This window comes from Amblyomma maculatum, chromosome 10 (genome assembly GCF_055883805.1).
Source record: "Amblyomma maculatum isolate TAMU_Amacu chromosome 10, ASM5588380v1, whole genome shotgun sequence".
In the NCBI taxonomy this organism is placed as follows: Eukaryota; Metazoa; Arthropoda; class Arachnida; order Ixodida; family Ixodidae; genus Amblyomma; species Amblyomma maculatum.
The window spans coordinates 2,027,809-2,053,173 of record NC_139353.1 but is presented as its reverse complement, the minus strand read 5'-3'; the positions used below and the strand labels follow the sequence as shown (position 1 = coordinate 2,053,173).

The 25,365-nt window shown below is 46.7% G+C and overlaps 1 protein-coding gene across 1 annotated transcript; it reads right to left on the bottom strand.

Moving 5' to 3' along the window:
- Positions 1-2,461: 2,461 nt before the first annotated feature.
- On the bottom strand, positions 2,462-22,511 carry LOC146175372 (uncharacterized). Its single transcript, XM_084580800.1, has 7 exons — positions 22,337-22,511; positions 19,605-19,852; positions 17,148-17,251; positions 16,928-17,021; positions 11,555-11,719; positions 10,905-11,033; positions 2,462-2,848 (listed from the first exon to the last, which is right to left on the bottom strand). The coding sequence occupies exons 1-7, from the start codon at positions 22,509-22,511 to the stop codon at positions 2,720-2,722; spliced, it is 1,044 nt and encodes a 347-aa protein (XP_084436926.1). The 3' UTR covers positions 2,462-2,719.
- Between the last annotated feature and the right edge of the window lie 2,854 nt (positions 22,512-25,365).

Genomic DNA, 25,365 nt, shown 5'->3' with positions numbered 1-25,365 from the left:
AGTGCTCGAAGGTCTCCAAGAAGTTGGGGTTGGAATCAGAACCTATAACTATATCAAAGATTTTCTCACTAACAGAGAGGTCACCATGAGCTTTCAAAGCACCAAATCACACACAATCACCTTGGGTAGCAAGGGAACGCCACAAGGCTCTGTCTTGTCTCCCTTTCTATTTAACATTGCTATGAGGGGGCTACCAGCACAACTAAAGCAAATACCGGACTTGAAATTTAGCATGTACGCAGATGACATAAATCTCTGGATAAATAAAGGTAGCGACGCAGAAATAGAGAACAAACTCCAGGCTGCCGCAAATAAGGTGGTTGAGTACGCTGCGGAACGCGGTCTATCCTGCTCGCCGCAAAAGTCAGAACTATTCATCTACAACCCTAAATATAAGAAGAATAAAGCAGACATGAAGATAAATGTTGAAAACTACCCGGTTCCACAAGTAGAGGAAATTAGAATCCTAGGAATGATCCTCCAAGCAAGAGGGCAGAACACAAACACCATCAAAAAAATGGAGAACTACGCAGCCCAAGTTACGGGCATATTCAGAAGAGTAGCGCTTAGAGGACACGGTCTCAAAGAACGTAGTCTACTCAAAATGACACAGGCCTACATCATCAGTCGCATATGTTATGCCACACCTTTTCTCAATCTCAAAAAGACAGAACGTGAAAAAATCGACGTCATAATTCGAACGTCAAACGCGCACTAGGCCTCCCTGTCTCCACATCAACAGAGAAGCTGCAGAAAATGGGGATTCATAATACATGACAAGAGCTCACTGAAACTCTCAGAATCTCTCAACTGGAAAGACTAAGTCAGACGGAGACAGGCAGAGCCATCCTAGACTGGGTCGGACTCCAATCAGACAGAGGCCCACAGACGAAAACATCTATCCCACCCAACATAAGGGAACACATACTGGTACCACCCTTACCTCGAAACATGCACCCAGACTACAACAAAGAACGCAGAGAACACAGAGCCAAAGCCATCGCTAAAAGAATGAAACGCAAAGCAGTCGATGAAGTTGCTTATGTAGACGCATCACGCGGACGACATGGAGCAGCTGTCTCGGCAGTAGTAAATGGAGAAGGTGCACCTAAAATTGTGGCCTCAACACGCCCCCGTGACATTAGTACAGCTGAAGAGGTCGCAATAGCGCTCGCATGCACTGGTACACAGGCCAAAACTATAATCAGCGACAGCAAAACGGCTGTCTGGAATTTTGCAAAAGGACGGATCTCAGAGGAGGCCAAAAAGATTCTTCTCACAAATCCCATTACTAGAACCATATCCATCATATGGATACCAGCACACGGATCTGTCCCTGGCAACGAAGCTGCGCACCTGCTGGCCCGAGATCTCTACCACCGGGCAGCGGTAGAACAGCCCGAATGCAAGGGGATTAAAGATTGCGCTATCACATACAATGAGATCACAGAATCTTACAAATTAGATCGAAAAGTATACCCTCCCCCAGATCGGTCTCTCACTAACAATGAAGCACGCATCTGGAGGCGATTACAAGCCGATAACTACATCTGCCCTGTCTGGGTTTTTTTAACACAGACCGGGGAGGAACAAGGTTCTAAATGTAAAAATTGCGGCCAAAAAGGCACGCTAGATCATATAATATGGCAATGCGCCGATTCCCCAGGCGCCGGCATTAACATTGATAGTAGAGAAGCCTGGGAGGTTCGGCTGCGGGGCGGAGATCCCACCGTTCAGCGGCACGCGACCCGCCTGGCGGCTGAGGCCGTGAAGAGTGCTTGTAACCTTACCTGACCTCAGCCTGCGGGGCCCTCCTGACCCGCTCCCCGGCCTGCGTGCCGGGGGCGGGAGATGAAGGGCTCCTTTTCGGTGGAAATAAAGTTTTCATTCATTCATTCATTCATTCATTCATTCATTCATTCATTCATTCATTCATTCATTCATTCATTCCAAGCACTGAATGTAGTGACATGGCCTGGAAGGTATTTTCTTCTCACGTTGTGGTAACCGGGGCAGCCCCACAACATTACATGTTGCAAAATAACTGCTTGAGGGGCGAGTTGGTGCTGCATATAATACCCAGAAATGTGGCGCAACGAACACAATCACATCCACATTACAGTTGGTAGCGTGCGCCTGTGTTGTGTTTCTTCTCATGTGATTGTGTTTGTTGACATTTCTGGGTATTACATGTTGCATTTTCTGCATGTAACTGTGTCCACATGTTCGCCGTCGTGCTCTTGCGCGGGTCCAAAGTTGCTCTGCCCATCGTCTGGCTCAGCCGTGGGAAGCTCATATTGCTATTGGATAGTCATTTGGCAATCACATATGCGATGGGGGGGGGGGGGGGGGGGGGGGGGGGGGGGGGGGGGGGGGGGGGGGGGGGGGGGGGGGGGGGGGTTGGGCGTCGCCCATGCGGGCAATCCCACGTATCTGATAGCAAACGAAAATGATCATTTGTTTTGAGCTTCGGTCAAGTGTTGTGTTTAATGGCGCATCATGCGTCAAGCACAAGCTTCGGTGAAGCCGCTGATTCAACGGTTATCTCTGACGAGCTCCCTTCTTTTCGATGAAGAAAAGGCGGGACTATGTTCCGAATAACGCTAACGTATTTCGCGTGCACGTATTAAACATTTTGACCTCGCTGGGCGCTTCTCGGATGGACATCTCCCTCGGAGTTTAGCGTCCGTGATTTGTTTACTATCGCATTACAACGTGCCTAATGAACGAAGCTCGATATGTTCACTCCTCGAATGATCATCGTTGACAATGGGTGCTCTTCTCCGCAGACACCCTGATAGTCGTCGTAAGCCATATCAAAAAGAGCCACGCCTGTTGTGAAATTCGTCTGAAAAAAAAAAAGGAGAAAAAGAAAATGTTACAAAAAAGTGACAAGCATGCGAGCTACGAGCAGCTTGAGACGAACTCTTAGCAACTGCTTCTTTTCTACTGGAATATGTACACCGAACCATTCGCTCTCACACACATATATATATATATATATATATATATATATATATATATATATATATATATATATATATATTTTGAAGGCGGTGAGGGGGGGGGACTGGTCAAGATATAAGGGATAAGAATTAGGCGCTATTCAATTATTTACTTTGTACAAATCTGGGTTTTCAACAAACGCTTCCACTTCTCAGTTGTTTCCTCTTCTCGGTTGTCACCTTTCATGCTAAAACGCGGGAACAACCGTATGTTCAACCAGCTGCATTCTGTTGGGCTGCTCAACTGACCAGCCAATTCCAGACGAGTTTGACGGATTGGTGCAAGCCCACAGTGTGGCAGCCTGACTTGCTATTGTGACGTTACCGCGTGCGACGGCCTCACTCAAACGACGCATTCCGTTCTCCTATTTCGTCCTACTTGTCAAATTGCCTGAGACGTTGTAATCGCAGCTGCGAATAATTCCGTTCACCGGAAATATCGAAGAAAGTCGCCTCCCTCTTTTACCCAATTTTGTGGCTCTGTTCTCGACAATGACAATGTTGACACACGTGCAACCTAGGGGAATTATTTTGTAAATCTCATCATCATCATCAGCCTGATTATACCCACTGCAGGGCGAAGGCCTCTCCCATATTTCTCCACTTAACCCGGTTCTGTGCTAGCTGCATCCGCTTGACCCCTGCGAACTTCTTAATCTCATCCGCCCACCTAACTTTCTGCCGCCCCCTGCTACGCTTTCCTTCCCTTGGAATCCAGTTTGTTACCCTAAGCGACCATCGGTTATCCTCTCTTCGTACTACATGTCCTGCCCATGTCCATTTCTTCTTCTTAATTTCTACTAGAATATCGGTAACTTGAGTTATTTCTCTGACCCACTCTGCACGCTTTCTATCTCTTAATGTTACCCCTACCATTTTTCGTTCCATAGCCCTCTGGGTTGTCCTCAACTTAAGTAGAACTCTCTTGGTTAGCCTCCACGTTTCAGCCCCATAGGTGAGTACAGGCAAGATGCAACTGTTGTATACTTTCCTCTTGAGCGACACCGGTAAGCCGCTAGTCATAATCTGCGAGTGCTTGCCAAATGCGCTCCATCCCAATCGTATTCTTCTTGTTATTTCCTTTTCGTGGTCCGGATCTGCGGTTACTACCTGTCCTAAGTAGACATATTCGCCTACTACTTCCAGTATTTCGCTACCTAATGTAAACTGCTGTTCCTTCCCGAGGCTGTTGAACATTACCTTAGTCTTCTGCATATTGCCACCTGGTGTCCCAGATGTTTTTAGGTGACACCTGGAAGAAAAGGACGCCGAAGTGGTCTCGCGCGCTGTGCGCGGAACTTTGCCTGCTGGTTGAGCTTCGTCCCGTCTTCTTAGTCCCATCTAGCCCTCTTGTCCGTGACATATTTTGGTGTCGGCGCAGAGTATCGATCCCAGTATATGTCCCGAACTCCTCCGCATACCCAGGATTCAGGTCCTGTGCCAATCGACACTCCTGTTCACCGCGCTAGCCGGAGGAACCTAGGCGTACCACCTGAGCACGGGCCGTTGGAGTTCAACACCGCAGGCGCCCCTCGACCGGCTATGCAAGGAGCTCCAACTTACTACACCCTGCAAAATCCACGACTGCCTCAGCCCTTCCACGGCAGTCAGAGCGAAGACGTCGAAGACTGGCTTATCCAATTTGAACGGGTCGCCTCGTTTAATCAGTGGGACGACGCCGCCAAGCTTCGAAATGTCTTCTTCAGCCTGGAAGATGGCGCTCGTACTTGGTACGAAAACCGAGAAGACGCCCTAACATCATGGCATGAGTTCTGCCGAAGAATTCGTGAGACCTATACCAGCGCGGATCGGCGAGAACGCGCAGAAAGGGCTCTACAGTCTCGTATACAGATGCCAAATGAGACTGTGACCATGTATGTGGAGGACATGACCCGGCTCTTCCGACGTTCTGACCCGGCCATGACCGAAGACAAAAAGGTGCGCCACCTTATGCACGGTATTAAAGAGCAATGCTGTTCGCTGGCCTCGTGCGTAATCCACCAAGGACGGTTGCCGAGTTTCTTTCGGAAGCTGTCACAATAGAGAGGATGCTCCAGCAGCGGTCTACCACTTACGACAGGCCGGTGGTCGCCGCTTCGGTTGTGGAGCCGTTTTCGGCCTTCGGGGCTACCCCGAACCTACGCGACATCATCCGTTCAGTTGTACGCGAAGAGATCCAGAAGCTCTTCGGTGCTCCACAGCCGATGGTCGGCTCGGTAGCTAGCATTGTCCGCGAAGAGCTACAAGCGTTGAAGCCCTCGGTAGCGTCCGCTGATCCACAACCTTTCCTCACGGAGTACCTGCGTCCAACTTATGCAGATATGGCGCGACGCCCTGCCACTGCTTCGGCGCCATTACCGCCACCCGATCAAGGCTCACTGTATTCTGCACACACTGAGCCGTTCGTCGACAACCGACGACCACCCCAGCGGAAGGCGGACCTGTGGCGCGCCCCAAATCGCCAGCGCCTGTGCTTCCATTGTGGGGAGCCAGGTCATCTCTATCGCCAGTGCCCCTATCGACACCTTGGACTTCACGGATTTCCCATCGACATGCGTCGCCTTCCAATAGGCCAAAGACCCCGGGAGATTGAAGACTACTTAGCGCAGCAGCGCATGGCGCCAACTTCTCAGCGGCAGTCACGATCCACGTCTCCACGCCGACCATCGCCGCAGCGCGGGCCATCCTGGACGGCGCAGCGACGCTCGCCAAGTCCCCACCGGGAAAACTAAAGACAGCGACCTCCGGGGGCGAGGCCGCTTGCAATCGACGTGACGAAGACCCCCTGACAAAGAGACCTGTGAGCGATCTGGATTTTACGGCACCGACGACAGTTCCTACGCATGAAAATCGACTCTCGCTGGACATACCCGTGCTTCTCGACGGCCATAAGGTTAGCGCATTGGTGGACACTGGCGCGGATTTTTCGATTATAAGCGGGAAGCTAGCAGCGCTTCTAAAAAAAGTCATGACACCATGGTCGGGCACGCAGATTCGCACCGCTGGCGGACATGTCGTAACTCCTAGTGGCCTGTGCACGGCACGAGTTCAAATTCGCAGCTCCACGTTTATTGTAAGCTGCCTCGTTATACCTGACTGCTCCCGTGACGTTATCCTTGGGGTGGATTTTCTCCGGGAGTATGGAGCTATTATCGATCTCCGCAAGCGCACAGTGACATTTTCAACCGAGAAAGCTGCTGATACTGACGTCAAGAATCGCCAACGCCGCGCCGCCCTTCGAATTTCCGCCGAGAGCGTTTCGATTCCGCCACGCGCCAGTGTTTTTGTGACTGTTACTTGCGACGAACTGCGTGACGGGCATGCGGTCGCGGAAGGCAACCAGTCACTTTTGCTCACCCACGGCATCTGTACAGCGCGCAGCCTCATCCATCTCCGCGACGGCCGGTCTGATCTCCTGGTGACTAACTTCACCAACGAACCCCGGAATCTTTTTCGTGCTACTGCCATCGCGTTTGCTGACTCCTTAGCGGATGTTTCTGAATGTTTTACGTTTGGGGCTGTTAGCACTGTGCAGCCCCCACTTGACCGTCTTAATATTAGCCCGGATCTCTCGGACACACAGAATCGTGAGCTACGTGCCCTCCTACTAGAGTTCGGCTCTTGCTTTGCGTCCTCATCGAAAGTACGGCAAACGCCTCTCGTGAAGCACCGCATCATTACTCCTGACGACGCCCGCCCTATCCGCCAGCAGCCGTACCGTATCTCAACGACGGAACGTGAAGCGATTCAGACACAAGTTCAGGAGATGCTTTGTGATGGTGTCATACAGCCATCCAACAGCCCGTGGTCATCCCCTGTCGTGCTGGTAAAGAAAAAAGATGGGACCCTTCGCTTCTGTGTCGATTATCGAAAGCTGAATGCCATCACTAAAAAAGACGTCTACCCGCTGCCCCGTATCGACGATTCGCTCGACAAGCTTCGTCGCGCCCAGTACTTCTCCTCCATTGACTTGAAGAGTGGGTACTGGCAGATTGAGGTTGATGAGCGGGACCGCGAAAAAACAGCTTTTGTCACCCCAGATGGACTGTACGAGTTCAAAGTGCTGCCTTTTGGCCTATGTTCAGCGCCGGCAACTTTTCAGCGCATGATGGACACCGTCCTCGCTGGCCTCAAATGGCAAATCTGCTTAGTCTATCTCGATGACGTTGTCGTATTCTCTGAAACCTTTGAAGAACACCTCGAACGCCTGCGCGCAGTATTAGATGCCCTCCGGTCAGCTGACTTGACGCTCAAGCCCGAGAAGTGCCACTTTGGCTACAAAGAGTTGAAGTTTCTTGGTCACCTTGTGAGTGCCGCAGGCGTTAGGCCAGACCCCGACAAGACTGCTGCTGTCGCCAAATTTCCCGTTCCTGCAAACAAGAGAAGTTTGAAACGCTTCCTGGGTCTCTGCACGTACTACCGCCGCTTCATCGCCGATTTTTCCAAAGTTGCCGCCCCCCTGACTCGCCTCACGCGCGATGATACACAGTTCGTGTGGGGCGCCGAGCAACAAGAGGCTTTTGCGGAGCTGCGCAGCCGACTGCAAACAAGCCCTGTTCTTGCGCACTTTCATGAAGACGCTGACACCGAAGTCCACACCGACGCCAGCAATATCGGCCTTGGCGCTGTACTCGTTCAACACCAAGCTGGCGTCGAAAAGGTAATAGCGTATGCCAGCCGCACGCTCTCCCGCGCCGAGACAAACTACTCCACTACAGAAAAGGAATGCCTTGCGGTTGTGTGGGCAACCATGAAATTTAGGCCTTACCTCTACGGCCGCCAGTTTAAAGTTGTCACCGATCATCATTCCTTGTGCTGGCTGGCTAACCTCCGCGACCCATCGGGGCGCCTAGCACGATGGAGTCTTCGCCTTCAAGAATTTGAGTACACCATTGTGTATAAATCTGGCCAGAAGCACGAAGATGCTGACGCGCTGTCGCGCGCACCCGTCGGTTTAGTCGATGAGAGCACGGACGATGAGAGCGGTTTTCTTGGACTGGTGAGCGCTTCAGACATAATGACCCGACAGCGAGCTGACCCGGACCTTCGACCTGTCATTGACCACCTGCAGGGTCGCGCTGCTGATATCCCTCGGCAATTTGCTCGAAACCTGTCTGCTTTCTGTGTCCGGAATGGCGTTCTATACAAACAGAACTCCAGCACTGTTGACCGAGCGTTCCTCCTCGTAGTGCCAGCCGACCTCCGTGCCGATATCCTTTTTGCCTGCCATGATGAGCCCACCTCCGGCCACTTGGGCTTTACACGCACACTCGCCCGAGTTCGTCAAGCCTATTATTGGCCTAAACTCGCTGACGCCGTTCATCGCTACGTCAGAGGCTGTCGTGAGTGCCAACGTCGAAAGGCGCCACCTCTCAAGCCAGCGGGTTTGCTCCAACCTATTGCGCCTCCCCGAACACCGTTTGACCAAATCGGCATCGACCTTCTGGGCCCATTTCCGCTGGCATCGGTCGGTAACAAATGGATTATAGTTGCGACCGACTATCTCACACGGTATGCGGAAACCAAGGCGGTGAAGCGTGGCACGTCATCTGAGATCGCCCAGTTTTTTATGCAGCAGATCGTGTTGCGCCATGGCGCACCGTCCCAAGTAATCACCGATCGAGGCACGGCGTTTACGGCACAACTTATGCACGACGTATTTGAGCTGAGTCACACGAGCCATCGCAAAACCACTGCTTATCACCCACAGACGAATGGCCTCACGGCGAGACTCAATAAAACGATCGCCGACATGATTGCAATGTACATAGACTCCCAGCACAAGACCTGGGACGAGATTCTCCCGTACGTCACGTATGCCTACAACACTGCCATCCAAGAGACTACGCGTTTTACGCCATTTCGCCTGCTCTATGGACGCGACGTTCAGACGATGTTAGATGCCATGCTTCCGTGCTGCACGGATAATCCTCTCATCCCAGACGCTGAGCAGTTTGCTCAGCGCGCCGAGGAAGCACGTCAACTTGCCCGCATCCACATTCAGCAACAGCAGGGAAAGGATACGCGTCGCTACAACCTCCGTCATCGACACGTCACATACCAACCAGGAGAGCAAGTTTGGGTGTGGACACCGGTGCGCCGGCCCGGCTTGTCTGAAAAACTGATGTCGCGATACTTTGGACCTTACAAGGTTCTGCGCCGTGTCACAGAAGTGACATACGAAGTCCTTCCAGCGGGTACTGTGCAGACCTCGCGTCAACAACCACGCTCCGAGGTGGTGCACGTTGTCCGCATGAAACCGTATTTCACGCAGTAATGTGCGGTATACTATGCACTCGTTTAGTTGTGTAGGGCACCGCCTCTGTTTTATATTCGTTTTCTGTACTGACTTGCATCGCCCATCGCTCGCGCCCAGTCTGTGCTTTCGCTTTTTTTAGGAGGGGGAGTAATGCCACCTGGTGTCCCAGATGTTTTTAGGTGACACCTGGAAGAAAAGGACGCCGAAGTGGTCTCGCGCGCTGTGCGCGGAACTTTGCCTGCTGGTTGAGCTTCGTCCCGTCTTCTTAGTCCCATCTAGCCCTCTTGTCCGTGACAATATTGATTTTCAAGCCTACCTTTCTACTTTTCCTGTCTAGGTCATCAATCATTATTTGCAGTTCATCCCCTGAGTTGCTTAGCAAGGCAATGTCATCAGCAAATCGCAGATTACTGAGGTATTCTCCGTCTACCCTTATCCCTAACTGCTCCCATTCCAAGTCTCTGAATACTTCCTCTAAACAAGCTCTGAATAGCACTGGGGAGATTGTGTCTCCTTGCCTAACACCTTTCTTTATGGGAATTTTGTTACTTTCTTTATGCAGAACTATGGTTGCTGTGCAGCCACTATATATATCTTCCAGCACTTTCACGTACGGCTCGTCTACCCCCTGATTTCGCAATGCCTGCATCACCGCCGAGGTTTCAACTGAGTCAAATGCTTTTTCGTAATCAATGAATGCTATGTATAAGGGCCGGTTATATTCCGAGCATTTTTCTATCACCTGATTGATGGTATGGATATGATCGATAGTAGAGTACCGTTTCCGAAACCCTGCTTGATCCTTTGCTTGATTGCAGTCTAAGGTTGTCCTGATTCTATTAGCGATTACCTTAGTAAATACCTTATACGTAACAGACAGTAACCTGATTGGTCTGTAATTTTTAAGGTCCTTACAGTCCCCTTTCTTGTGAATGAGGATAATGTTTGCATTCTTCCATGGTTCCGGTACCGTCGATGACACCAGGCACTGCGTATACAGGGTGGCCAGTTTTTCTAGCACGATATCCCCCCCGTCCTTCAGCAAATCTGTAGTTATCTGATCCTCTCCAGCTGATTTCCCCCTTTTCATAGTTTCTAGTGCTTTCTTGACCTCGTCCTTCGTCACTGGTGGAACGTCTGATTGTTTTTCCCTACCGCCAATCTCATTACGGTCTTGACTACTATTGCTACTGTAGAGAGCTGTATAGAACTCCTCGGCTACTTTGACTATCTTTTCCATATTAGTGATGACGTTGCCCGCCTTGTCCCTTATCGCATACATCTGGTTTTTGCCTATGCCCAATTTCTTCTTTACCGCTTTAAGGCTTCCCCCGTTCTTTACAGCATGCTCAATTTTCTCCATGTTATACTTCCTTATATCGGCCACCTTGCGCTTATTGATTAGCTTTGATATCTATCTGGACTTAATACGCCGCCTCGTAGTGTCTTTTTAATGGGTCACATTTCTCGGACGATGTCTCAAGGCACCGAAGCGCAACAAAATACTGAACCAGAGTATGTTCAGCGCCACTTTCAAATCTTGCACGGTATGGTGAGGCAGGATTTGAGCAGTTGCTTACGCATTTTGGTCTACATCATGAAAACTGTCGATTGTCAAACAGAATGGTGGGAATTCTTACGAAGTAAACGTCGCTTGCATCGTGCAACGAAGCCATCCACAGGTCGAGGTAGGTTCCATGAACACAGCCGTCCTGCTTGCTCATAGTCCACCGCCATTGGCTGTGATTCGGAGCCATTTCACGGCAGATCTGCTTCGGGGAGGCAAGAATCGCCGCTTAGCCATTCCGGGAAATAGAGGAGTACCTCAACATCTCCGCAGATTAAACCACAGCTGGCCATATTGGAGAATGGTCATCTTGGACGATAGAACATATGTGCCACCTATTGCATCTTCTCAAGGCTTAGAACGGGTCGCAGTTCCAACTGTATTCATGGAGACAAGGTACGTGCCGAACAAAATCGATCGAATGAACGGAACAGCGCGAAGAGAGTAGGCACAGGTGCTACCTTGGAACTTGTAAGGGTGTCATTAGTGCCCCCCCTCTTGCTATTGTGGCCACGCAACGAATACTTGAGGCCTCCAAAATACCTTAAACGAGCAAGCGCTTTCAACGGGGCCCAACTATATACCTCAGGCCTTAGATGAAGTACTCTCGATTCTGAAGTGGCACGGGTGAAAAGCTACACAGCTCTCATGGCTTATTGACACTTTAGATATGGCGCTTGTTTATACATCATATATACGTTGTATATACCGACTGATACTGACGCTAGTGTACGGAAGCACCTCCGTCTTGTCTGGGTCGGCGTTGCTCAGCTTGTTCGGCCCTGTGGTGACGCGCAAGTGGAATAGGAGCGCTCGTAGAGACACCGTGACCACGGCCTGCTTGTGCAGCTCCGGTGCACTCTGCTTTAAGACCGCCTGTAGCGCCGCCTGTTCCGAAGACAATGCGGTTACGATTTTAATCATGCTTCTTTGCTGAATCAACTCTCGGTTGGTTACTTTCTTTCTTTTTAACTTCGTTATAACACGAACGTCAAATACACGCTTTCTTAAAGAAGATTCAAAGGCAGTTATGTGCTTCTTTCAAAACATACGTTCTGTATATAATAGTGAGAGGTGACTAGGATTAGAATGCATCACAAGGGACGAGAAAAAAAAACCAGCAGGTCCTGTTGGTTTCTTCCTCGTCCCTTGTCTTTTTGCGTGGTTTCATGATACATTCTAATACGCTCTGTGTAGACCATCCCGTAATAACGCAGTGTGACTTTATTGGCTCCATAATGACGTGTAACATTCATGCCGCCCAGGTTTGTGTGTGTGTGTGTGTGTGTGTGTGTGTGTGTGTGTGTGTGTGTGTGTGTGTGTGTGTGTGTGTGTGTGTGTGTGTGTGTGTGTGTGTGTGTGTGTGAGGAGGGGGGGGGGGGTGAATTGATTATGAAGGACGACAAAGAAGCAGCGACGCCAAATGCCAACGCTATGAATGACCCGCCTTGGTGGCAGTACCCGGAGGCACCGCGGCGGCTGCGTTTCGATAGAGACGAAAAACAAAAGGCGCTTCGCAATGTTATGACGTACACAAAGTCCCACATGGCCTCAGTAATTTCGGGATGTTCACTCGGCACAACTCGAAGTACTGAGAGAGTTTGGCAGAGCGTAAACGTCTTTAGTTGGAACGGAACACACAGTATCCGTCTTACTTCTCTATGGCGCTTACAATGAACGGCATTCACAGTCGGAGGCACTTATGTCGTCGCTTCGAATCCTTATCGCAAACTGCTCTCCAAGCTGACTAAATGAGGCTGAATGGTGCACCCTGAACGCTGCACAAAATATGGTTGTGTTACTAGGGTTTGATACTAACTTACGTGCGTGTTTTTGCCGACATCTTTACCTAATAATTGGTTCACAGGAAGGGAAAGCCGTAGTATCTGTCACGCTTGTTTCTGTGGACACCTGAACGGCGCCGTAAGGGAAGGGAGGAAGGTGGGAGTGAAAGTGAAAAGAGAGAAAGGGGAGTCATAGTGGAGGGCTACGGAGTAATTTCGACCACCTGGGAGAGAGAGAGAGAGAAACAACTTTCATTGCCAAAAGGGTCATTCCATGCGAAACGTCCCAGGCCCCAAAACCGACCATCACCGATTCTCTTGAAAAAAATTGGGGTCATTGTCAATCGTGTGAATTCTGTTTTGGTAAAGTAACTTGGCGAAGAAACAATGTTTTGTCACGTAAGCAACTTTCGAAATTTTCGCGAATACTCAACAGCTGCTTGCAACTAAATATTTTTAAATCAGGTACGAAAACAGATACAATATAAAATTCAATATTATATTATATTATATTATATATATATTATATATAATATATAATAATATAATAATATAATATATAATATATAATATATAATATGTAATATGTATATATATAATATAATATATAATATTATAACAATATAATATGTATATATATGTATATATATATATATATATATATATATATATATATATATATATATATATATATATATATATATATATATATATATATATATATATATATATATTGTTCTTTAATGTAACTTCATAACTGCCCTTATATAAGCCTTATCTGCGTTTCTTTTATTCAATAAAATAGCGAAAAATTGTGCGTTTTCAGTATTTTTTATCATGAACTTCGTTCATACTTCAGTCGCAATAAATTTTTGCATCGTTCAACATTTGGTAGAGTTGATGCCAAAAATAATTTAAACTTCCTGTAAGAAGTACTTTTTGCGAAAATCAGTCCCGAAGTTGGAAAAATGCGACACTTTTGTTAAATTGAGAGGTAAATTAAGCCTAAAGGCCCTCGAGATAAAAATGCGTGACATAGGTTGTTAAACAAACAAACTTGTCAGCTTACAATCCAGAACTGTTTGCTCGAGTAAATTGTGTTTGACCCGAGAAAAAAAGTTCTTGAAGTTCACAATCAGAGTCACTGCTCGGCACTGTAGAACAGTGCTTTCACTACATAAAACCTACGCGCCACAGCTCAAATTTAGAGGGCTTATTATCTCTCGATCCAACATATGTGGGTGAATGATGTTTTCTGATAAAAAAATGGCAGTGAAATCCTCATCTACTCTATAGCCCTGTGTTTACACTGTGATAGCATTTTAATAATATACATTTGTGAGAAGAAAACAAACTGTGAACGATTTGAGGTCTTCATCTAGACAGGAGATTCATCAGACTCGAGAGACATTCTGCGCATGATTCATTGTTTCGGGCATAAAGCAGCTGAGCTTGTTGCGGGTCGTGCAAGAGCCTGATTCTTGCGCCAACTGTAGCTCATCCTTTTAGAAGCGAATTATGCTCACGTCATGCGCCATCAATGCGCAGCGCCAGCATTAGTCTGTCACGCACATCCTCAGTCTAAGCTCGCTTTTCGCAAGTCATCACTCAACAGAGAGAGAAAGGACAACAGGTAAGGCTTATTTTCAACCTGGAAGGCTCACAGTCAAAGTCGCCGAAAACGGGCATATGGAGTATAGGAGACGTGTCTCGCTACTCTGAAAATGGAAGATGAGAGGGAAGTTGCAGTACCAGGTCCCCCTGCATCGCATATATACTTCTCAGCATGAAGACAAGATAAAGGTTGATATACATAAATTAGGAGTTCTAACCACTGCGCAGTTAGAATAAACGCTGTTACTGACTTCTCTCAATTGAAATTTTACAACGTGGACTAAAAAACGCATGCTGAATTAAAAGGGTCAAAATATTCGTGTATAGATGGTGATACCAGAGCATATATTTGCCTGGACAAATGTAAAGGGAATTATCGTAATCTTGGAGCCCAATGCAGATATAAAAAAAAAAAATACTTCCAGATTCCCCCTGAGGGTAGCAGGGAAAGGAACGTGAGAGATCTACTACTTCAGGCCAGCAACGTCTTGAACAACTTCATGTTGCCGTCACGTCAAGCTCAAACGTTCAAGAAATTCAACTAAAGAAACAGCAGTGAACATACAGGTTTTCATAATCTGAAACGAAAAATTCGAATGTTTCACAGATGAGGGGATAAGAAAACAAAAGGCAGAGAAAACGAATGTAAAGAAATTTCCTGTTTGTAGGTTTACCCTTCTTCTATACGGGTCCGTGGAAGTTCAAGCCATCATTTCGTTCTGCTGTGAGTAAGAAAAATAAATGTCCACGCGATTCTCTGGTCTCTGCAAAGTTCTGGTTACAATGGGCGTCACGTCAATGCTTTCTTCGCATTCCTGACCACACCGAGGCCGAAAATGACTGTCAAACTTTGGAAAGCGCATATTCAAGATGAATTTTTGTTGGCATCAACTGACTGAGAGAGTTGGCTTGGGAGAGAGCTAAATTAAGCGTGCGTTTCAAGAAAATGTGGGCGCCGCACAAATGTTATCCAGTGAAAGCACAGTTCGGAATTGGCGACCAGTGACTCTGTGAACTTCAAGAATTTTTTTCTCACTTCAAGCAAAATTAACTCGAGCAAAAAGTTCTGGATTGTAAGCTGACAACTTTGTTTGTTTAATGACTTATGTCACGCATTTTTATCTCGAGGGCCTTTATGCCTAATTTACCTCTCAATTTAACAAATGTGTCGCTTTTTGCCAACTTCGGGACTGGTTTTCGCAAAAAATACTTCTTAAAGGAAGTTTAAATTATTTTTGGCATCAACTCTATTAAACGTTGAACGATGTAAAAATTTATTCTGACTGAGGTATGAACGAAGTTCATGATGAAAAATACTGAAAACGCACAATTTTTCGCTTCTTTATTGAATAAAAGAAACACAGAATAGGCTTATATAGGGGCAGTTACGAAGTTACATTAAAGAACAACATATATATAATAATACAAAATAGAATTTATTATTGTATCTATTTTCGTACCTGATTTAGGAATATTTAACTGCAAGCAGCTGTTGCGTATTCGCGAAAATTTCGAAAGTCGCTTACGTGACAAAACATTTTTTCTTCGCCAGATTACTTTACCAAAACAGTATTCAAACGATTGTCAATGGCCCTAATTTCTTTCAAGAGAATCGGTGATCGTCGGTTTTGAGGCCTGGGACATATCTCGCATAGAATGACCCAAAAGAGTAATTATTAAGGCATGTCGGCCTGGCATGGCCCCCCAGGTGGGGGCGTCGCTCTGGGCCCACGAGACAAGCGCCAGCTGTGTCTTCTTGTCTGAGCACGTGAGAAGTTGGTCCCAGCTCTCAGCCTCGGAGGGAGCAGGCAGTAAAGTACGAGGGGGTGGTCTTCCCCTACACTCCTAAAGGGCCAATGTGGCCGTTACTGCGCAGTCGCAATTGGGCCAAATAGGGTCGTAGTCCCCGTCCGTAATCAGTGCCAATCTCGAATAGCTGAGAATAGAATTTTACGCAGCACGGTGGCCTGCGCTTTGTCAGGACAGGGAAGCGTCGTCTCTCTGTGTAGGTTAGTGATTTCGGCAAAAGTCAAGGGGATCTTTAACGTGCGCTGACATTGCACAGCTGACATCTTTACTTCAATTGTGTATTACGGTGATGGTCACGACTATGCCCTTATCGACTGAACGACCTGTATACGCTTGGCGTAAAACGCCCTTTTGTTGTACATTATCAATTTTTTGGGCACGAAATTTTTTGTTGCACGGTTTAGTTTAGTCTACAGGATTTGCATCCCAAAGCGACATTGGCTTTGAGGGACGCTGTAGCAGAGAGCTCCGGAAATTAAAAAAAAAAAAGAACGGAATGTTAAAGAGCTCCGTGGGGTTGAAATTATGGAGCCCTGGAATTTTCGGAGCGTCACTGATAATCATAATAGGTTTTCACAAATGAAGGGTAGAACGTGGGGAAAAGACGGCCAGACAGTATGAAAGAGAATCGAACAAGGGTTGAGAGGAAGCCTTAGTTCCGAAGGGGATTTGTCTAGACGAAGACAAGTCCCCTTGCCGAAACGTTGGCTTGGCTTGCGAACTGAGGCTTCCTCTCAACCCTCGTTCGATTTGCTTTCACAAATGCAGTAACTTGTGACTGCTCTGTATCTCTTCTTTCTTGTCCGGATAGAAGGGCCGGTAAGAAAAAATAAATATTTCATTCTAATTACACACACGCTACAGTTAGGGGCGATAGAATGGTGCCCACAATGTCTGGCAGGTTGACGGAGCAGTGCGCCAGCGTTCCGAGTCCCGGGATCCTGTACGGGTTGTGCGTCCAGAACACCGCTTTGTAGGACGGCCTGAGTGGTAGAGAGGAAGAAATGCACGAATTTTTGCATGGGTTAGTACACCACAGTGTATCGCAGGCGTCCGTTTGCTTCACTGTTTTGTGACGTCAGAAGGCGCCGTTACGCGCGCATGCTTACTTCTCTCCAATGAGGAAGGGAAAGAACTGGCTCCTCTCTCCTTCGTCCTGGGGTACAACTAGCGCCATCTTCTTGAAATAGGCGCCGAGACAGGTCTCCATTGCCTGCAAAGGCCGCAAACGTTTGTCGGAACATTAAGCACCTACATTAATCATGGCACATCGAACAAGTCGATCTTTAGGCGCTGTTGGACGTATGTATCATGTATACAGCTACATCAGCAAGCTTCGTTTTGATGATCTATTCTAACTTCCCTCCGAAGCACCGCAACGTGCGCACCGACACGTATTTTGATTCAGTGTTCGACACTGTTGCGTAACTTGGATCAAACCAGTATTTTCGCTAATAAGAAAAGGTTCATTTCCAGATATGGGTTTCAAGGATGCTTTAAATTGATTTCTTCTTTAATGGCGTTGTGGTTTCAGCATACGCCTTTTCAAGTCAGCTTATGTATCTGAACATTTCGTTACGTTCGATTATCCATAGCTGCCTTCAATCTGTGCCCTACAAAAAATAAAAAGCGGTTATTTTTCTCTCTACATTTGGCACCTGTCAACCATGGCAGGTTGCTTGGCAGGTGGCAAACTTATTACCAGAAGATTCAGACACAAGGCGGACAGTTTTCGCTTTATTTTGACTCCCAGTGATATTTCTGGAAAAAGGGTTATTCATGACTTTCAACCACAGAGGAAAAAAGAGGCATAAAAACAAGTGAGGAGAAAGCGCTGCGTGTTTAGTTGGGTCAGCGCAAGCGAGGCCTCAAGACGCCATTTCTCCCCACACGCTTATCTCCCGCGTGGGACTAGGTCCTTGGGAATAAAACGCGCCATGCATGGCACATTTCACTGGCCGGTTATGCAAGTCAGCCTGGCAGCGCATGAATAAGGAGCCAACTTTTCTTCACTTACTTCTTGTGAGCAGACTTAAAAAAAAAAAAAAAATAATTTTTTTTTCTAACGTTCTCGCCTTTGCTGGTATTTAACCAATTCCAGAAAGCTCTTGACAACTATTCAGCTGTAGTGCTTATCAGGTCCCTTTGGAATGTCGGTCACCTTTCAAGAAATAGCTGCCAGCATCGCACCTGCTTTAGAAGCTAACTCATCATCTACTTCGCGTTGTAGATTTCCCTGCTGCAGCCACCTTTTTATTATCTTTTTTAGGTTCATATAAATTCGCACCTGAGGAAACAATCCTTTGCTCATTTAGCTACGCCCTCTCAGGAAGGAAAGGCGTATGTAAACCAGTGCTGCTCAGACGAGTCCCCCTGTCGAACATTGGCTTGGATTGAGGCTCAACCCTTGTTATTTCATACTGCCTCGTTCTACCATAAACGTCAAAACTGTCCCTTGCAAGTTTCTCTTCTCAAAGAACAGCACTTGTGGTTCTCTACAGTGAACTAAGCAGTAAATATTTCGAGGTAGCTTAATTACGCTGCTCGGCTAGCGGGTGACAAATCGAAACTACATATAAGCTTGGGAGCGCGGATCCCACTGAGGGACCTCCACGTAATACTGCCTTGAGTAAGCCGAGGCCACGTATCCCAGCCGAATTATATGTCTCGTTTGCTGTCTGTCGCTGCATATCTTTATGCCCACTTTGTTTCGTTGACAGGCTGGCAGCCGCCTGTTCCCTCATTACAGTTAAGGCCATGGTCCATTTTCTATAGTGTTTGCTTTGTAAAGAGGGCTGATCGGCTCCTGTCTTTGTATTGCAGCGTCCTTGCAAACATTTTGCAGGGACGCTGCGCGAATAAGCGGAACGAGAGAGCATCAATTAACACATACGAGCACTCGTGTGTGTCTGTTTTTTTCCACATTTCGTTTATTTGCGCTGTGTTCTTTTAAAAATAAGTGCCCAATCTTTCCAGAAAAGTGCATCACGGTACTGTCGGAGGTTGTGAGAAATGGCGGTGGTATTCATAAGCGACTCCAGAGGGAAGTGCGCACTCTTTCATGAGAGTTCCTACCGAAGGCTACCTGGAAGTTCCCAGACCACAGCAAGATACGGGCAGTCATTGAGCCACACCGTCTTGTCCGGCTGAGGATCACCTGACATGACAGCCATGAAAGGAGAACGCTCGGAGCACTGCTGCTAGTATCGGCGACAGCAACAAAAGTATTCTGTTGCTATAAGCATTGGAATGCCGTTTGTTAGTAATTCTTCGCCATCCGAAAACAAGCCTTCCCTCACAATGTTCGGTGGAGGAGAATAACAATTCGGGTCAATTAAAAAATGGCCCTACATTTCCTAGGTCTGGATGACGAGCTGCGAAGAAGTTTAGCGTCGTAAAAGTGTATCCAAAAGCTAAAGAAGAGAATGCGTGATTGCGAAACATAACATAAACAAAAGACGCACAACTCATCACACAAAATCTGTCATATTTTGAGCCACCAAAACTTGTGCCATCGGTCTCCACTGTTTCCATGCTGCATTGGTGTTTGATCATAGAGAGCTTACGCCCACAAACTGTCGAGCGACGACCGCACTGCCCAGGGAGTCGCGGTAGGGCGAGGGCCAGTGAAAGAGCGCGCCCTGAAGTCCCTCCTCTTCCAAAGCGTCTTCGACGTCAGCACAGAGCTGGGTGCGGTAGCGGGTCGACGAAGCGCTCTCCGAGGCCACAGCGGCCGCCGTCCGGGGCCCGGCCACGCCCAGATAGACGTCGCGCTGGGGCTCGACAGCGACCGACTTGAGCTGTTGAACCGCGCCTGCATCACGAGAACTCGCATAAGAGTTGGCTGTACGCAAAATAGATTTAAAAAAGCAGTTGATCCTTGCATATGCTGCAGGTACCCAACTGTCCGTATATATGTACGCAATTTGTTGAATCAACACTTACTAAGGCGTAAACATTGTATGGCTATGTAGGCGGATTTCATGACCTTGTCGGCGCTGTACAAGAGGAACTAATATATTGAAAAAGTGAAAGACACAAGAAGTACGCGGTACAGAGGGTATTTCGGAAAAAGAACGGTAGCATCCGATAGAACGCCAAGGAAAGGTGTGCAAGTGACAAAATGGTTGATGCAGGTTAATTAGCTAAATAATTAAGGGCAGTTAAGTCAATCAGAGGTCGAAATAGTTGGGAGGGGTAATGTCGACGTCCAATGATAGTCACGTGGTAGTCAACTTCCGGCGACGTAGGCCGGAAGTTGACTACCACGTGACTACCACGGAAATTTGAAATATTTGAACGTAGATGTGAAGGGCGTGGTTTGCGTGCCCAAATGGGTGGGTATGGTTATAAAGTGTGTAAAAAGAGGTAATCAACCAACTGTAGTCTGAAAAATTCCGAGAGCACTGAATCTGCAGTGTAGAAATGCCAAAGTCTGAGCGTTACTGATGCACATCGCGCGCCCCTTGTCGTTTCGTTGAACGCATCAAAGTTTCCGCGCCGAACGGCAACAATACCCCTCCCTTAATTACCACCAGGGAACAGCATCTCTGGCGACGATTGCAAACGAGGACCCTCCCCACTCCCTTCCTATTATCTCACTATCAATCAATCCCGCCAACCTGCACTGCCCGGCGGATCGGTGCCACTCCGGACTTGGGAAGACTGGAAGACCACACTACGCTCCAAGGACCCGGCGAAGCAAAAGATCGCAGTTCGCCGGGCTGCCGACGTCATGGACAGATTGAACATGAACGTTTGAGTGCGGCGGGGTCGTGCGGGGACCCACGGGACCAGGGGGCCCTTGCGAAAATAAATGTTTTGTCCTCCTCAAAGTTCACCGGCGTTCTATAATTGGTTTACAGCAAAGGAAAGGCACAGTATCTGCCACTCGCGGAATCCCGCTGACACATCTCGCGGACAACACGGCAAAGCTCAGACTTACGCATTTCTACAGTGCAGATTCTGCAGTGATCCCGGAAATATACCTTTCTTTTTTTTAGCATTCATACTGGCGTGCTGCGATTGATCGGTGGTTCAACCCAAAAGTGACGCGCCAGTCAAAGCCCAAGGTGATTTTCTATCTGACAGGTCAGAAACCTCGTTCCAGTAGCCGTGAAGAATGAAATGTTATCTAATTGACGATGTCGATTGTGGGAGCGACGATGCTGCCGATATCATCGCGGATCTATTTCTGCTGCCTGTAGGAAATTCCCTGCATTATATGTCCAACCTCTCTAGAACTTTACTGCGATGATGTCAAGTAGAGACGAGGAATTTCTGGGCAAAAAATAGAGAAAGATATTCAGAAATATTAAAGAAGTGTGATGGTGCTGAAAAGAAGGATATGCAGACAACGACAATTTGTGTCCCAAGTTTGACACAAAAACGTGTTTTCATGGGTTCCTGTTCAGACATGTTCTCTCTTTTCTAGTGATTTGGCTTCTCAAAGACCACCAGCTGGCGTGAATCATTTGTTCAGTGTCTACACGATGATGCTTCAATTGAAGAAGCAATCTAGTCAAGTCTTCAGATAAGGGGGTATGCTGTCGAAAACTAACGATGCATGCCGAGGAAAAGCCGATCCAGATTGCCCTAAGATGTTTGATGAATTGATGACATGCTCAGATAGGTTTTACGCGCACAAAAAGACGACACAAAAAGACAAGGGAGACAGGACGGAGCGCAACTTTGTCTCCCTTGTCTTTTTGTGCGCATAAAACCTATCTGAGTATGAACCAACTAGCCCCACAACGCATATTACTGGTGATGACATGAACACACATGGGGGACAACTTTGTTGCTATAAGAGCCGATGATGGTCTACATTTGGTCCCCGGATGTCTCAGGGGGTAAAGGTAACAAGTAAGCAATTCTGGGAACGCAATATCACGGGTCCTCGGCCGGCAGTATATATCGTCAAAAAACCTGCTCTTTAAACTATAACGAGACGGGTCCGGCAGAGTAAAAATATGAGGGAAGCTTGTCGCCCACCTTAGATTATTAGGGGCGAAGGGTGTCCCCCCCCCCGCTTTTTTATGTGCGCGCGCCTATGGCCACATTCTAGTCACTATAGCGCTACGACTACTAAGCACTTCTCACCGGCTCAGAAGCACAATTATTGTGGGAAAATCACTTTCACTATACAACGGTAAATATGAGGCAAAATTTTTTAGATCTCGTGAAACGCTGGATAGGGTGACTCTGACGCAAGAGTGGAAGGATGAACGGAAAGGGAAAAGACGTTGGGATAGCTAGCGAGAACCGCTCGTGAAACGCGTGAGGTATACTCGCTCACCCCGGTATTCACTCTTGGGCTGCAGTCTTCCGCGGCGTACGAGCGTCGCGTACGCGTACACGAAGGCGGTGCAGAGGCGGCGCGGCATGTCTGCGGGGCTGTAGTCCCTCGTGGACACAGCCTCGCGCTCGTACACGCACCACACCGGGTGTTTCAACGAATGCACCGCCTGCATCGCTGGGCCGGAGAAGGTCAATTAGTAACTTATGGAGCTCGTTCGGCCGAAGTGCTGTCGGCGGACACCTCGGGTCGGAAATATTCGTGCGGAAAAATCGTCACTGGTCGACAGGGTTATGACGTCACAATTACATGACCTCGGGTGGGAATTTCAAACACCCCACATTGAGAATAAATCTATATAACAAATTGGGGAAAGGTTCAAATGAAGCCAAAATTGGCGAGTAGGTTCCTCTGAGGTATTTCTGAAATTTAAATTAATTTAATGAAATAAACTTGTCATCATTCGGGTTCAAATAATGATACGATACCCGAACCCAGGTTCTCTGCCAGACGGGCCCTTTTTTTTTTTGTCTTTATTGCCTTTATTTCGCAAAAACTATACAGGCTGGCCTATTTTTCAAAGGTGAGCCGGTTTACATGCAATAGATTAAATTTCAAGAAGCTTAGCCTGTTGGGCCGGTTGGTACATAGTTGAAGGTGAAAACCAGCGAAAAGAGGACGCGTTAACAATTGCACAAGGACGACACTTTCTTGTTAATGCGTCCTCTTTTCGCTAGAATTTTCACCTTCAAATAGATCAACAGTAACGTAATTATTATGGGCGACGTTAATGTAGACATCACAAATACATCTGACGTCCAATGCTCTGAATCTTTAATTGACACACGGCCGGTGCTCTTGGCCCGCACACACTCACTGGTCATGTTTTATCTAACATCCTCGCACTGGAGGGGTAGTCCACTTCGATGTACTACTACTTGAAAGTGTCACCAACTCATTTCACTCCGACCGGTTTGTTAACATATCTCATATAGATAACCAATGAACCGTGTGTTGAAATTGCTTTTAAAAACTTATGGGATACAATAACTAGAAATAATGATTGCACGTCCATATATTCTGTTCAGCGTTGGTTTTCTGTGCCCAGAAATCCATGGATAAATAACAAAAAACTGCTGTGGTCTATTCGCAGAAAAGATAATCTTCATAAAAAATCAAACTAAGCCATTTAACCTTTCCCTCAAAAACCGCTTTCGCGCATATTCGCAAACACTCACTGCACTGCCTAAAAAAGCCAAACGGGACTACTATGAAAAGATATTATTAAAAATGGAAATAATAATGCAAACAATTGGCAGCTCATTATTTTTTTTCTGCACATAGACCGCCAGCAACCAACTACAAACGAACTGCATGACGGTAACAAGACGCTAACTGATCCATTGGACATATATCCAACGCGTTTAATATATATTTTCCAAGTGCCCGCCCAATGAAGGCTTCAGTTTTTTGTGATGCTTCACGCTGCCCATATTCATTTCATTTGTACCCCACGTCATCCGAAGAAATCATAACCACAATCTCTTCCTTAAAGAATATTGAATCATGCTTAGATCAGATACACACATCTAAGATTAAACTTGTCACGCGACAGCTCTCTTTTGTGCTCGCTAACTTTATTAAAATGTTTAAAGCAGGTGTTTTTCCGGTAACTTTAAAGAGGGGCAGAGTAGTACCGGTCTTTAAGAAAGGAGATCGTAATAATACGTCCAACTATCGACCAGTAACTGTTTTGCCCTTTTTTAGCATGCTCATAAAGAAACTTTTGGTTAATCGTTTAATGAAGTATTCCACTAAGTTTAATCTCTTAGCTCCCCGCTAGTTTGGATTTCGTCTCAATTATTCAACAGAACTTACGCTATTTGAACTAATTGACGCTATCAAATATTCGATTGACCAAGGACTTTCGGCGGGAGCTGTTTATAATTTATAGACTTTACTAATACAATTAACCACCCCATCCTTTTTTCCAAACTGGGATCTCTGGGAATCTGCGGCCCAGCATTAACATTTATACGCGGTTATCTTACTAACTGAATTCAAATTATACAGTTTGCAGACCTTTTATCTCACCCAGTATCCATTAACCAAGGTGTGCCACAGTGTTTAATTTTAGGACCACTGCTTTTCGTAATATGCATTAACAATTTGCCTAGTTATTTCACAAAATTTAACTGAATTCTATGCGCCGATGACACTACATTATATACTAGCGACAGAAACATAAGCGATGTGATCACAACATTGAATGCTGAACTTGCAATTCTAGTTCATTGGTGTCATGATAATCAGCTTGAAATTAATCCCCCAAAAAACACAATTCATGGTCTTTCATTCGCATAATAAACAAACGATTAATATTATTCGGCTTTGTTTGGACAACCACATATAATTCCATTTTCTAAATATACTACTTTTCTTGGCTTCCTACTGAACGAACATTTAAAATTTAACATGCACACTGCATCACTATGCAAAAAAGTCTCTCTTGGCATTAGGGTACTTCTTCGAACACGTCATTACTTTCATCCACATAATCTTCGGGCACTTTATTTCGCATTTGTTCACACTCCCTTAACATACTGCGTACCATCCTGGGAAACTGCATATCTCACTCATATGTCAAGCATCCGTCATTTACAAGACTCTGCAGTTCGGTTACTTATCTTTTCCCTGTCCACTGCCTCAGCTGCCCATATGTATCGAAATCTTAATATCTCCCTTTATTGAGCTGCTCCACCTAAGATTAGCCACACTTATATACAGTGCTCGTAATGGTGACATTCTCATTACTGCCCTTCCCTCATAAACAGTAATCTGACTAGATTTTCCCAAAACGACAATTTGCTACTTCCCAGAGTTAACACTAATTATGGCAAGCAAACCATTTTGCCTTTAGCTATAACTCTATGCAATTCATTGCCCTCATATGTAAAACACTTCGGTCGTACAGGCTTTTCAATAATAACATCAAAACATTTTTATTAGTAAAGTTATGACCACGCAGT

Excerpts from the sequence above, each read along its gene's own strand:
- LOC146175372 (XM_084580800.1), bottom strand. The coding sequence starts at position 22,511 with ATGCAGGCGGTGCATTCGTTGAAACACCCGGTGTGGTGCGTGTACGAG. Across the intron at positions 19,853-22,336 it reads GCCCAAGAGTGAATACCGGG|GCGCGGTTCAACAGCTCAAG; the intron begins GTGAGCGAGTAT and ends CTCGTGATGCAG. Across the intron at positions 11,034-11,554 it reads AGGTGCTTCCGTACACTAGC|ATCTGCCGTGAAATGGCTCC; the intron begins GTCAGTATCAGT and ends TCCCCGAAGCAG.